Below are 15,178 nucleotides of genomic sequence, written 5' to 3' on the forward strand. Positions count from 1 at the left end.
CATCTGCCCCACTGCTCTACCTCCCTGTTTTTCTGCCCCACACTGAACCAACCTTTTCATCTGCCCCATTGCTGTACCCTCCTGCTCTTCTGTTGCACCCCTGTACCCTCTTCTCAACTGTGATATGTGTGATATGCAGAGTGGTGAAAGGAAGCAGAGATGAGACACATCTACCTGTCCTGGCACACTCATCCTGCTGATCCACCTCTCACACCCAGCCCACGTGCTTGTATGTGATGTGTGTGATGTGTGTGATGTATGTGATGTATGTGATGTATGGGATGTATGTGATGTATGGGATGTATGTGATGTATGGGATGTGTGTGATGTATGGGATGTATGTGATGTGTGTGATGTATGTGATGTATGGGATGTATGGGATGTGTGTGATGTATGGGATGTATGTGATGTGTGTGATGTATGGGATGTGTGTGATGTATGGGATGTGTGGGATGTATGTGATGTATGTGATGTATGTGATGTATGGGATGTGTGTGATGTATGGGATGTATGTGATGTATGGGATGTGTGTGATGTATGGGATGTATGTGTTGTATGGGATGTGTGTGATGTATGTGATATATGTGATATATGTGATGTATGTGATGTATGGGATGTGTGTGATGTATGGGATGTGTGTGATGTATGGGATGTGTGTGATGTATGAGATGTATGGGATGTGTGGGATGTATGTGATGTATGTGATGTATGTGATGTATGGGATGTGTGTGATGTATGGGATGTATGTGATGTATGGGATGTGTGTGATGTATGGGATGTATGTGTTGTATGGGATGTGTGTGATGTATGTGATATATGTGATATATGTGATGTATGTGATGTATGGGATGTGTGTGATGTATGGGATGTATGTGATGTATGGGATGTGTGTGATGTATGGGATGTATGTGTTGTATGGGATGTGTGTGATGTATGTGATATATGTGATATATGTGATGTATGTGATGTATGTGATGTATGTGAAGCATGTGATATCACACAAATATATATATATATATATATGGCTTTTTTCAGTGAGAATGCGGGGAAACCCAGTTCTGGCACCCCCAGCACTGATGCAACATTCTTGCTGGCTGCTGGAGGATCTATGAATGCTGGCTGCAGGGAGATCTGTTGTTGCTGGAGGGGGCTGCTGTTGCTGGGGTGGGGAGGTATTATGTTGCTTCCTTATAGGGGAGTCTGTCGTCGATGGCGGGATCTATTGTTGTTGAGGATTTAATTTGCATTTGATCGATTACTAATCACATAATTGATTCCAAATGTGTAAAGTGATGGTATTTAAGCCTTGTGTGTAACTTTGACTTTAGATGTGTGTTTGATCTGAAGAGGGGCGGAAGCTTGTGAGCCTGAAATGTAATGAGCTTACACATCATGTAATGGAATGTTTGTTTGAACTTTGGTTCAATAAAGACATTTTATATACACTATATTGTATTGGCCCACCCTTTGCAGCTATAACAGCTTCAACTCTTCTGGGAAGGCCGTCCACAAGGTTTAGGAGTGTGTCTATGGGAATGTTTGACCATTCTTACAGAAGCACATTTGTGAGGTTAGGCACTGATGTTGGACGAGAAGGCCTGGCTCGCAGTCTCCGCTCGAATTCATTCCAAATGTGTTCTACGGGATTGAGGTCAGGACTCTGTGCAGGTCAGTCAAGTTCCTTCACACCAAACTCCCTCATCCATGTCTTTATGGACCTTGCTTTGTGCACTGGTCCAAATCATTTGGTGGAGGGGGGATTATGGTGGGGGGTTGTTTTTCAGGGGTTGGGCTTGGCCCCTTAGTTCCAGTGAAGGAAAGTCCTTATGGCATCAGCATACCAAGATATTTTCACGTTCCCAACTTTGTGGGAACAGTTTGGGGATGGCCCATTCCTGTTCCTACATGAGTGCGCACCAGTGCACAAAGCAAGGTCCATAAAGACATGGATGAACGAGTTTGGGGTGGAGGAACTTGACTGGCCTGCACAGAGTCCTGACCTCAACCCGATAGAACACCTTTGGGATGAATTAGAGGGGAGACTGCGAGCCAGGCCTTCTTGTCCAACATCAGTTCCTGACTTCACAAATGCGCTTCTGGAAGAATGGTGAAACATTCCCATAGACACACTCCTAAACCTTGTGGACGGCCTTCCCAGAAGAGTTGAAGCTGTTATAGCTGCAAAGGGTGGGCCAACTCAATATTGAACCCTACGGACTAAGACTGGGATGCTATTAAAGTAAATGTGTGTGTGTAAAGGCAGGCGGAAGGTGCTTGGAGGTCTGTAGGGGGTGGAGACAAGAGGTTACTCAGAAGAGGGGAAGACCTGCACCTATTCTCTGAGAAAAAAAGCCCTGTGTATATATGTGTATATATATATACAGTATATATATATATATATATATATATATATATATATATATATATATATATATATATATATATAGGTCATCACTGGCTGCATTAGTCTTGGATACAAGTCTTGGCCTATGCATGCAGTCCACCATTCCAGTTGGTTAAGGGCCATACCAACATCACTAGCTGACTTCAGTTGCCGAATAGGACTTGACACATAATGGACTATAGCTGTTTGGCCAGGTTTTGTCCTCTTTGATTAGGGCCACTTCCTTTGCCCCTCCTGCAGCTTATTTATACCGCGTGAGGACCCCTGCATGGTGTCGCAGCTGTTTGAACCAAAAGGATTCTTGATATTCAGTGCTGCATTTATTTTATATAGAACCATTCATGAGATACCGGTCACCACACTCCAAATTCTATTGTTGGTGCATCATGTATGTTGTGATATAATCTCCCGAGGAAGCCATATTTGAGGCGAAACATGTTGAGAAAATTTCTTCAAGCAATTTACTTGTGACATTTCTGAACAATAATATGCATAATTTAAAGTATACATTGTGTGGTTTCAAAGGACTTTCCTTTAGATGTATTTTTTATTTTTATGAATTTTTATGGAAATCTCTAATAAGTTTTGTTAAGCATTTGATACAAAACATGTTTAGTTGATTACTGGCGCCTTAAAAATCCCAAGTTAACTTTTCCTTTTTGTTGGTTTAGTCTCGGCTACAGCTGCATAACACATAGAAATATTTCATAAGTGTATCTGATGGTACATATAGAATTTAATAAGAAATAGTTCCGTGCATTCAGTTCAATAAGTCAACTAATTACGCTGATCTAAGAAACCAATTTAAACTGCGGAAGAGAAAATAAACATTAATTAGTCACCAGTGGCATTAAGCTTTTCGGCGCCCTCCAGGGTCAGCGCAGAGGTCGGATGTGGGTGAGATAAGGGAATCGGCTACACGTCAGAGAACCCCCCCACCCCACCCCCTCCCCCCGTTATGAGTGTTACATTATGAGCTGGTTTAGTTACTCATCATATTGCCGCTCTGTGCAGATTACCGCGTGCCGCGGAGATAATGTAATACCAATCGGTTTTTGCCTGAGGTCGGAACTTTCATCATCGAAAAAAACAAATCCTTCTTTTAGAAGGCCAAATGCGGGTCTCCAGTGTGTTCAGTGCAAACCTTTCAGTACGAGGGACTCATTGTGTATTTTACAAATAATCCCAGGCAAAAAAAAAAAAAAAACAGGTTTATTAATTAACAAAGTAAAAAAAACATAGTAAAAAAAAAAAAAAAAAAAATAATTTTTAGTCTCAAGCATAATACGGAGCATAAGCACATAATTAATAAATACATATTACATAATAAGTAAATAATAAACAATAATACATTATTATACGTACATTACGTACATAGTAAATAAGTACATAAGTATAGAATATATAAATAAATACAAATAACATAATAGGTATACAATTAACCAGTGCATAATAAATAGAATAAGGACAAAATAAATAATTGTTAATCAGTTAATAATACATTATAAGCACATAATAAATAAGTACATGCTGTACATACACAATAAAAAAAATAGGTAAATAATAAATAGTAAATAATACATATATAAATAATACAATATAAATATTTAATAAACAACAGGTACAAAATAATTTGAATAGGAATTATTTCTTAAACTTAGGTGACTACTCTTCCATCGATATCCATGAGAAGCTTCCCTTCCTGTGTGTCACGTGTCATGCCTAATGATACAGAGCTGACTTGGTGCAACTGATGTGATTAAAAAATAGAAAAAAAAAAAAAAGAAACAAGAAAAACAGTAGATAAATTAAGATGATACCTGGCAAATCTCTCGCTTAATAATTAGCTGATGTGGGACGCTAAGACTCATTGGGATTCTTCTATGTGGCTCCATAATTATCACCAGGAGCTCAGAGCGAGAGGCGCCGAGAACAAAGGTGTTCGGGGGTTGATTAAGTCCCCAGGGATTCCAACATTATTATCTACTGCCAGCAATATTGTGAAATAGGTATACAATATAAAATACAAAAAAAAAAATCACTTTCCAAAAATATTATGTGGTTTAGAGCTTTCTAATGTGTAAAGACCATAAGAATAATCAATTAATCAATTGATCAGTATCTATCTATCTATCTATCTATCTATCATATATACATATCACTATACATTGTTATATGTATCTATGTTTTATATGCATATTATATAAATATGTGACCCCTTTGCAAAACATGACTTAGTACTTGGTGGCAAAACCCTTGTTGGCAATCACAGAGGTCAGACGTTTCTTGTAGTTGGCCACCAGGTTTGCACACATCTCAGGAGGGATTTTGTCCCACTCCTCTTTGGAGATCCTCTCCAAGTCATTAAGGTTTCGAGGCTGACGTTTGGTAACTCGAACCTTCAGCTCCCTCCACGTGTTTTCCATGGGATTAAGGTCTGGAGACTGGCTAGGCCACTCCAGGACCTTAATGTGCTTCTTCTTGAGCCACTCCTTTAATGCCTTGGCCGTGTGTTTTTGGGTCATTGTCATGCTGGAATTCCCATCCACGACCTATTTTCAATGCCCTGGCTGAGGGAAGGAGGTTCTCACCCAAGATTTTTTGGTACATGGCCCCGTTCATCGTCCCTTTGATGCGGTGAAGTTGTCCTGTCCCCTTAGCAGAAAAACACCCCCAAAGCATAACGTTTCCACCTCCATGTTGGACGGTGGGGATGGTGTTCTTGGGGGTCATAGGCAGCATTCCTCCTCCTCCAAACACGGCAAGTTGAGTTGATGCCAAAGATCTTGATTTTGGTCTCCTCTGACCACAACACTTTCACCCAGTTCTCCTCTGAATCATTCAGATGTTCATTAGCAAACTTCAGACTGGCCTGTACATGTTCCCATGACGACGTCCAATAGGACGAAACGTACGTCGGAAGGCTGACGCGCTGACGTCATCGTTTTTTATCCTATCTCGTTCCGAACGGGTGCATGCAAGCCGGCCGGCTGTTTTATTCCTTACGTACCTACTACTGAGATTCTTAATGTAAGCGCGGATATTCTTTTGTTTTAATAAATGGTTATACCGATTTACACTATGGAGGAAATTCTTTATTTCTCTGGGTCCCCCGGCATGTTGATTGAATCCACCGCACGGAGAGATCCTGTCTGCCCTTTTCCCTGTAAGGAGATTTGAGGAGTCGGTTTCCCCTGAGTGGATATCCATTGATAAGCTGACATTTAGCTTACCTCCGGTAAGCGTCCATCTAATAAGGTGGAGGATTCCTCACTGGGTGTTGGTTGTTTAATATCTACGATCACCTATTGAATCTGCCTTGGCTCCAAGGACTGTTTCTCCTTTGTTCATTCTTATTCCATCTTCAGTCACTTTTGTCATTTGGTGTTTAATACTTGATTTCATTTGGGCCTTTTTTTTTTTTTTTTTTCTTTTTTTTATTTCACGTTTATTTATATTTATTCTTATTGATATTTTGCTTTCATTATATTATCAATATTTGATATCACTTGATAGATTGATATTCATCATCATTTTTATTCAATTATGTATAGTTACTATTAATGTCACTTTTTTAGCGCAGTCTTTTTAGATTATTTTTGTATATATATGTGCACGCCTCACTTTAGGACTGCAGCTTTAATTGTATAAAATCTAGCTAGCAATATATTGTGTAGAGAAGCGCGGTAATTTTTGGTGTTTATTTTGGCCTGTACATGTGCTTTCCTGAGCAGGGGGACCTTGCGGGGGCTGCGGGATTTCAGTCCTTCACGGCGTAGTGTGTTACCAATTGTTTTCTTGGTGACTATGGTCCCAGCTGAGATCATTGACAAGATTCCCCCGTGTAGTTCTGGGCTGATTCCTCACCGTTCTCATGATCATTGAAACTCCACGAGGTGAGATCTTGCATGGAGCCCCAGACCGACAGTTATTTTGTGTTTCTTCCGTTTGCAAACAATCGCGCCAACTGTTGTCATCCTCTCACCAAGCTGCCTGGCGATGGTCTTGTAGCCCATTCCAGCCTTGTGTAGGTCTACAATCTTGTCCCTGACATCCTTGGACAGCTCTTTGGGCTTGGCCATGGTGGAGAGATTGGTTGGTTGATTGCTTCTGTGGACAGGAGTCTTCTATACAGGTAACAAGCTGAGATTAGGAGCACTCCCTTTAAGAGAGTGCTCCTAATCTTAGCTCGTTACCTTTATAAAGGACACCAGGGAGCCAGAAATCTTGCTGATTGATAAGGGATCAAATACTTATTTCACTCATTAAAATGCAAATCAATCTATAACTTTTTTTTAAAATGTGTTTTTCTGGATATTTTTGTTGTTATTCTGTCTCTCTTTGTTAAAATAAACCAACCATTAAAATTATACACTGATCGTTTCTTTGTCAGTGGGCAAACGTACAAAATCAGCATACGCTCTGTGCGCAGTGAACAGCGATCTGGCTGTTTCTTCTCCCTGCAAAGCAGGGTAAAGCAAGTAAAAGCAGCACACATTAAATATTATTAGACACACAGCTAACCCCTTGATTGCCCCTCGATGCTTCCCAGTCGGTGTCCTTAGTACAGTGACAGTGTATAGTATTATCACTGATCACTGTATTCATGTCACTGTCAGTTAGTGACCCTCCCAGCACCAGATTAACCACCACCCTATCACAGTCGCAAATTGCTGATCATCGTCGCCATTACCAGTATAGCGTCTATACTATAAACCATCATTTGTAGATGCTACAACTTTCACACAAACCAATTAATATACACTTATTGGGATTTTTTAACAGAGGCATGTAGCAGAAAGTAAAAAAAATATATATATGGGAAATAGAAAATCCGCGCTGAAAAAAATAATTAATAAATGAAACTCAATAATACATAAGTTAGATATAATAATCTCTATGAAAAGTGAATAATAAAAATGATATGGTTATAAAAAAATATATATAATTTGTTTCTAAATTTTCAGTCTTTATTCATGTATATAATAATTAAAAAAACAAAAAAAAAAAAAACAGTGGTGATCAAATACCACCCAAATAAAGCTCTATTTATGTGAAAAAAAAAATTATATAAATTTAATTTGGGTACAGCATTGCACGTCTGCGCAATTTACCAGTTAAAGTGATTGTAAACCATGAAATATGAACAAAGCACATCCCTCTGTAGTGTGCACTTCTCTCAATCCAGAGCACTAATGATATCAAACACACTGAAATATAGATTTTGGGTTTACTTACACTTGAACTTTTTTTTTTTTTCTGCTGTTTTAACACTGTACTGAAAAAAAAAAAAAAAATATCATGAATATATTGTAAAGTCGCATTATTCAAAGCGGTTGAGTTGAAAAAAAAAAAAAAAAAGAAAAACAAACATAATACAAGCACAATAAATAATCACAAGTGTCACATAGACAGTAAAATATAATTACATCCCCACACGTCTCTCCTGGGTAGTAAATACAATACATGTCTTAGAAGTCTAGTAATTAAAACATTACAACAACAGAAACAATGTCAGTATAAAGCTACTTTTTAACAAACACAAACAAATGCTGTTGGCAGTCGGGATAATTAGCCGTTTTATGAGAATTCCTTTTTTTTTTTTTTCTTTCTTAGTGTTTTCATATTTTGGGCTTCAAATACAACTTTAACCAAAATGTTTTATTATTTATTTATTTATTTATTTATTTTTTTTGTCGATTTTATTGTTTGCTCTTTTGCATTCCAACGATGATGATGAATGAATGCACTTTTCTGAATTTAGGCAGCAACTTTTTAAAGAACCTTGGAGAAAAGATTAATTAGGGCCCACTCACCTAAGTGATTCACTGCGGTGAATTAATGCATGTGTAGACGCGTTAAAGCTGACAATTGCGCGGTCATGCAACACTGTACTCAAACTAAATTTTTTATCATTTTTTTTTCACAAAAATAGAGCTTTCTTTTGGTGGTATTGGATCACCACTGTTTTTTTTTTTTATTATTATTATTATTATATATATAAAAAAGAGGAAAAAACAAAACAAAAACAAAACTTTTTACTTTCTGCTAAAAAACAAATTCAATAAAATCATAATACAGAAAAAATTAAGCTGCGCTAAAGTGTAATGTGTCAATCGATAAGTAAATATAACATAAAATCCCAAACCCAAAATATCATAAAAAGATATTATAAGGCAGAAGATATGTCAAGCCAACTATGCTAAATAACCCTATTCGGAAAAAAGTGCTAATGGTGTATCATCACTAATTAATCCATCAATATAAATAAATAAAGGTGACAAATATACAATAAAATACAATAAATTGCAAGGTGCAATAAAATCATATGTCTTCATGAATTTAGGCCAAAATTTATTCTGCTACATGCTATGGTTAAAAAAAAATCCCAATAAGTGCATATTGATTGGTTTGCGTGAAAGTTATACCGCCTACAACCTATGAGATATATGCTGGCATTTTTTCTTTTTTTATATACTACTAATGGTGGTGATCCACAGATTATAATGGGACTATGATAGTGTGGTGGACAATCTGATACTAACTGACAGTTTTCATTTTCAACTGAGTTGTACATTTTAACAGGGGTGTGTAGACTTTTTATATCCACTATATATATATATATATATATATATATATATATATATATATATATATACACATTTTTATATATATATATATTTTTTTTCCCACAAAGTCAGCCATATTTTCTCAATTACTTTATATGACACAGATATCAATAGTGACACTAATGCCGCGTACACACTAGCGGACTTTTCGACGGCTGAACCCCGAAGGACTTTTCGACGGACTTTCGACGGAGTTCCGACAAAACAGACTTGCCTACACACGATCACACCAAAGTCCGACGGATTCGAACGCGATGGCGTACGACCGGACTAGAATAAGGAAGTTCATAGCCAGTAGCCAATAGCTGCCCTAGCGTCGGTTTTTCGTCCGTCGGACTAGCATACAGGCGACCGGATTTTTTCGACCGGACTCAAGTCCGTCGGAAAGATTTGAAACATGTTCTATTTCTAAAGTCCATCCGATTTTTCGACAGCAAAGGTCCGATGAAGCCCACACACGATCGAATTGTCCGGCGGATTCATTCCGTCGGACCTTTGCTGTGGAAAAGTCCGGTCGTGTGTACACGGCATAATACAGTGATCAATGATAATACTGTACACTGTCACTATACTAATGACACTGGCTGGGAAGGGGTGACATCTAGGGGGGATCAAAGGGTTAACTGTGCTCCTAACAATGTGTAATGTGTGTACTGTGTGCTGCTTTTACTACGTGATCTTGTTTTTTTTCCCCCTGATTTGCAGTGAATAAAAAAAAACAACAAGGTGGTCTATCAGTGTACCGAACTCTGTGTTATTTACGAACACAGAGCTCTCTTCTGTGAATGATGGAGCCAATCAGCAGGTCTAAGCGATCAATCATCGTCTGAGACCCACTGATCGGCTTGTGTTGTACCAAAACTGCACAGCCGGGGCACCTGACCTGGAAACGCTAATCACATACCAGATACATGATCCAGTGCACAGCGGCTGTCCTGCTGCAGTAGATGCACGTTGGGTGGTTGTCAAGTGATTAAAATGGAGTTGACCCCCGTTTGTAGCTATAACTGCCTCCACTCTTTATAGAAGGCTTTCCTGAAGACATTGGAGTGTCTCTGGGAATTTTTTTCCATTCAACTAAAAGATGATTTGTGAAGTCAGGTACTTTATGATGGGTGAGAAGACCTAGTTTGTAATTCGTGCTCCAGTTCATGCCAAAAGTGTACAGTAAGGTTGATGCCGGGGCTCTGTGCCAGATACTCAAGTTCTTCCACACCAAACTCATCAAAACCGTGTCTTAATGGAGATGTTGGGTGAGAAGACCTGGCGCATTCAAATTCATCTCAAAGTTGTTCAGTAGGGTTGAGGTCAAGGCTCTGTACAGGCCACTCTAGTTTCTCCACGCCAAACTCATCAAGCCATGTCTTTATGGAATTGTTAGTTGAGAAGGACTGGCTCCTTCCAATTCTTCCAAAAGGTCTTCAGTAGGGTTTAGGGTCAGGGTTCTGTGAAGGACACTTGAAATCCTCCACACCAAACTGATCAAACCGTGTCTTTATGGAGCTGACTTTAAAATTGGGGTTCCACTTTATCCCAAAGGTGTTTAGTAGGGTTGAGGTCAGGGCTCTGTGCAGGACACTCGGGTTCCTCCACACCAAACTAGTCAAATCATGTCATTGTGGAGCTGGCTTTGAACGCGGGGGCACAGTCATGGGGGCAGAGTCTTCCCCAAACTGTTACCACAAGGTTGGAAGAGCGTAATTGTCTACAATGTCTTTGTATGTTGTAGTATTAGCTGTATCCTTCACTGGAAAAACTTGAACTCAATCAGTTGGAGGGGTGTCCTCTTTTCGTCATATAAAGTAATTGAGAAAATATGGCTGACTTTGTGGAAATAAAATAAAAAATAAAAATATATATACTGTGTGGATATGGAGATATATATTTATATATGTTATAAAAAGTCCACACCCCTCTTAAAATGTCAGGTTTCTGTGATGTAAAGAACTGAGACAAAGATAAATAATTTCAGAACTTTTTCCTCCTTTAACGTGGCCTAAAAACTCCACAAAACAGTTAAACAACAAACTGAGTCTATCAGCATGGCACATCTTGACTTGGCAATATTTGCCCGCTCTTCTTTGCAAAAACACTCAAAATCTGTCAGATTGTGAGGGCATCTCCTGTGCACAGCCCTCCTCAGATCACCCCACAGATTTTCAATCGGATTCATATCTGGGCTCTGGCTGGGTCATTCCAAAACTTTAATCTTCTTCTGGTGAAGCCATTCCTTTGTTGATTTGGATGTATTGCTTTGGGTCGCTGTCATGCCGAAAGATGAAGTTCCTCTTCATGTTTACAGTAGCTTTCTAGCAGAAGCCTGAAGGTTCTGAGCCAATACTGGCTGGTATTTGGAACTGTTCATAATTCCCTCTACCTTGACTAAGGCCCCTGTTCTAGCTGAAGAAAAACAGCCCCAAAGCATGATGCTGCCACCACCATTCTTTACGGTGGGTATGGTGTTCTTTTGGTGATGTGCAGTGTTGTTTTTGCACCAAATATATCTTTTGGAATTATGGCCAAAAAGTTCAACCTCGGTTTCATCAGACCATAACACATTTTCCCACATGCTTTTGGGAGACATGTGTTTTTGCAAAATGTTTGTTGCCCTTCTTTGTACTCGCTCCATTTCCAGTACATCCTTCCTGAGGACTGGTGCCCAGAACTGGACAGCATACTCCAGGTGCGGCCGGACCAGAGTCTTGTAGAGCGGGAGAATTATCGTTTTAACTCTGGAGTTGATCCCCTTTTTAATACATGCCAATATTCTGTTTGCTTTGCTAGCAGCAGCTTGGCATTGCATGCCATTGCTGAGCCTATCATCTACTAGGACCCCCAGGTCCTTTTCCATCCTAGATTTCCCATCCTAGATTTAACATGAGTTTAAATGTGATTGCTTAATTCTGAACACACCTACATCCCCAGTTATAAGAGGGTGTGCACACTTATGCAACCACAATATATTAGTTTTAAATTATTACTTCACCCCCTAAAAGATTTGAGTTTGTTTTTCAATTGAGTTGTACAGTTTATAGGTCACATTAAAGGTGGAAAAAGTTCTGAAATGATTAATCCTTGTCTCATTTTTTTAACATCACAGAAACTTGACATTTTAACAAGGGTGTGTAGACTTTTTATATCCACTGTGTATATATATATATATATATATATATATATATATATATATATATATATATATATATATATATATATATGGTATATAAATATATACATATATATTATATGGTATATAAATAAATATATATATGGTATATAAATATATATATACGCAGTGGATATAAAAAGTCTACACACCCCTGTTAAAATATATAGATGTGTATATATATATATATATATATATATATATATATATATATATATATATATATATATATATATATATGTATGTGTAATTTATGTATATTTGTTTTTTGTTTTTTTTTATGTTAACATATTTTACTGTTAAAATGATCACAAAAACATGCTTATCTTCACGTTTTTACCATACTCTACTAGTTTCCCCTTCAATTTCCATGGAAAGAATGTGAGGGGAATGTTTTAGCTCCAGTCCGGTATCTGTGTAATTAGGTTATAGTTTTACTATGATCCTAAATTATTAAACTACACACATGAAATACACAAGACAGCATAAATCACTTCCCAGACAGGTAATTATTGGGCAAAATAATTGAAAACAAGATTTGTTTCCGGAAATGTGCAGAGCGCTCTTATGAAAATTCAATTTCCAATATATCTTGGAGTGTATGGTGTTTTTACAGGTTTACATTAACATCCTCTCCCCAAAGAAATTGAAGTTCCATTAAAGAAAAAAAAAAACACAATATTGCATGTTTGTGTTTTATATACTCTGTGTGTGTGTGTATATATATATATATATATATATATATATATATATATATATATATATATATAACTTCTGCATTACTTTTGGTGCAGTCCTTGTATATATTCTGTACGGGGCTGTAATAACAGTAATGCAAAACTGAAGATAGCCTTTTTTTTAACTTAGTGTACATAGTTTAAATTTCACATGTTGGTGGCGTAACTCTTCCTCTATAGTAACTCTTATGCCGCGTACACACAACCGGTTTTGCCGTCGGAATAAACTCCGAAGGTTTCTCCGACGGAACTCTGATGGAATTCTGCTCAAGCGATCTTGGCTACACACGGTCACACCAAAGTCTGACCGCCCAGAGCGCGGTGACGTTACAACTTGTACGACGGGACTAGAAAAGGGAAGTGCAATAGCCAGTAGCCAATAGCTTCCGTCTCGTACTTGCTTCTGAGCATGCGCCGTTTTTGGTAGGTCGGAACAGCATACACAGGAGCGGGTTTCCCGATAGTAATTAGCCCCGTCGGAAAAAGTTAGAACATGTTCACTATCTAAGTTCATCAGAATTTTCAACAGAAAAAGTCCAATGGAGCATACACAACGGTCGGAAAATACGATGAAAAGCTCCCATCGAACTTTTTCTGACGGACATTCCGCTCGTGTGTACGCGGCATTATTCTTCCTTTTCATAGTAAATAATGGATTCCAATCAGAAGTAATGTGCCATCATTGAGTTCCTGATGAAGGAGGGGTGCAGGCTGTCCGACATCCACAGTAGGCTTCAGAATGTTTACGGAGATGACACCATTCATGAGCAATGGTTTGTCATTGGTGACTCTTGGCAATGATGCAATCTCTGTAAACATTCTGTAGCGTTCTGTGGATGTTGAACAGCCTGCACCCCTCCTTCATCAGGAACTCAATGACGGCACATTGCTTCTGCTTGGAATCCTTTATTTACCTGCAATGAAACAGAAGAAGAAGAGTTACTATAGAGGAAAAGTTACTCTACCAATATGTTACATTTGAACGACCTAAAAAGTTACTCCCACTTTTGCATTACTTTCAGAACAGCGATTTTATTCAGTATATATGCAGTATTTATATTTACTGATCACAAGGTTTAATGGATTGATTTCTTTTTTCCAGGTAGTTTACAAGTGAGATATAAACTTGGCAGAGAAGGGCTGTATGTATTTACATTTGATTTGAAGAGACTAGACAACCACCGAAAGCTGCATCATGTGAAGATTACAAGAGAAGGAAAGGAGCTGACAATGCAGGTAATGTGTAGACATATTGGGGGGCATGTACAGTATCAATTAGTATCAATGCTGTCAATGGGGCAATGAAAGAGACTGAATAAATATTGCAACAATCTATCAATTTCCTCCCTCAGCTGTTCTAAAGCAGCATTGCAACAAAATAAATCCTGCCCCAGCCCCCTGTCTGAGGTCCCCTTATCTAGTGGGACCAAAATGTAAGATTTAAGGTCCAATAATAAGGTCATTTTAAACATTTGCTCAAAACAAGACAACATAGAACAGCCACCAACACCAACACTTCCCCATCATCAGGGCTGGATAGGAGGAATTTTGCTGAAGAGTATGAATAACAAGGATTCTAGAAGTCTTCATCTATCTAGGATTCTAGAAGTTTACATCTGTCCAGGATTCTAAAAGTCTTGATCTTAATAGGATTCTGGAATTCATTATTGTCCAGGAATCCAGAAGTCGTTATTCGGCCAGGATTCTATAAGTCTCCTCCATCCAGAATTCTAGAAGTCTTTATTATCCAGGATTCTAGAAGTCTTTATCTGTAAAAATGTATTCATCAGGATTCTAGAAGTCTACATCTGTCCAAGAATCTAAAAGTCTTGATCTATCTAGGATTCTGGAATTCATTATTGTCCAGGAATCCAGAAGTCGTTATTCACCCAGGATTCTAGAAGTCTCCTCCATCCAGAATTCTAGAAGTCTTTATTATCCAGCTTTCTAGAAGTCTTTATCTGTAGAAATGTATTCATTAGTAATCTAGAAGTCTACATCTGTCCAAGAATCTAAAAGTCTGTATCTAGCTAGGATGCAAGAAGTCTTTATCATCCAGAATTCGAGAAGTCTTCATCCATCAAGCATTCTTGAAGTCTTTATTCATCTGTTATCAAAGAAGCTAGAAGTCTTTATCCATTCAGAATTATAGAAGTCTATTCATTCATAATTCTAAAATTCTTCATCCATCCAGGATTCTAGAAGTCTTTATCCATAGAAATAGTCATCAGGAATATAGAAGTCT

The 15,178-nt window shown here is 38.2% G+C and overlaps 1 protein-coding gene across 1 annotated transcript in view; it reads left to right on the forward strand.

Moving 5' to 3' along the window:
• The window catches only part of LOC141147242 (contactin-associated protein-like 5), a 585,111-nt gene that overhangs the window by 508,602 nt on the left and 61,331 nt on the right, over window positions 1-15,178 (forward strand). The window contains exon 20 of the mRNA XM_073634434.1: window positions 14,036-14,169. Within this exon, the coding sequence (XP_073490535.1) occupies window positions 14,036-14,169 (134 nt within the window). The remainder of the gene's footprint in view (window positions 1-14,035; window positions 14,170-15,178) is intronic.

The sequence above is a fragment of the Aquarana catesbeiana genome, linkage group LG06 (assembly GCF_042186555.1).
Source record: "Aquarana catesbeiana isolate 2022-GZ linkage group LG06, ASM4218655v1, whole genome shotgun sequence".
In the NCBI taxonomy this organism is placed as follows: domain Eukaryota; kingdom Metazoa; phylum Chordata; class Amphibia; order Anura; family Ranidae; genus Aquarana; species Aquarana catesbeiana.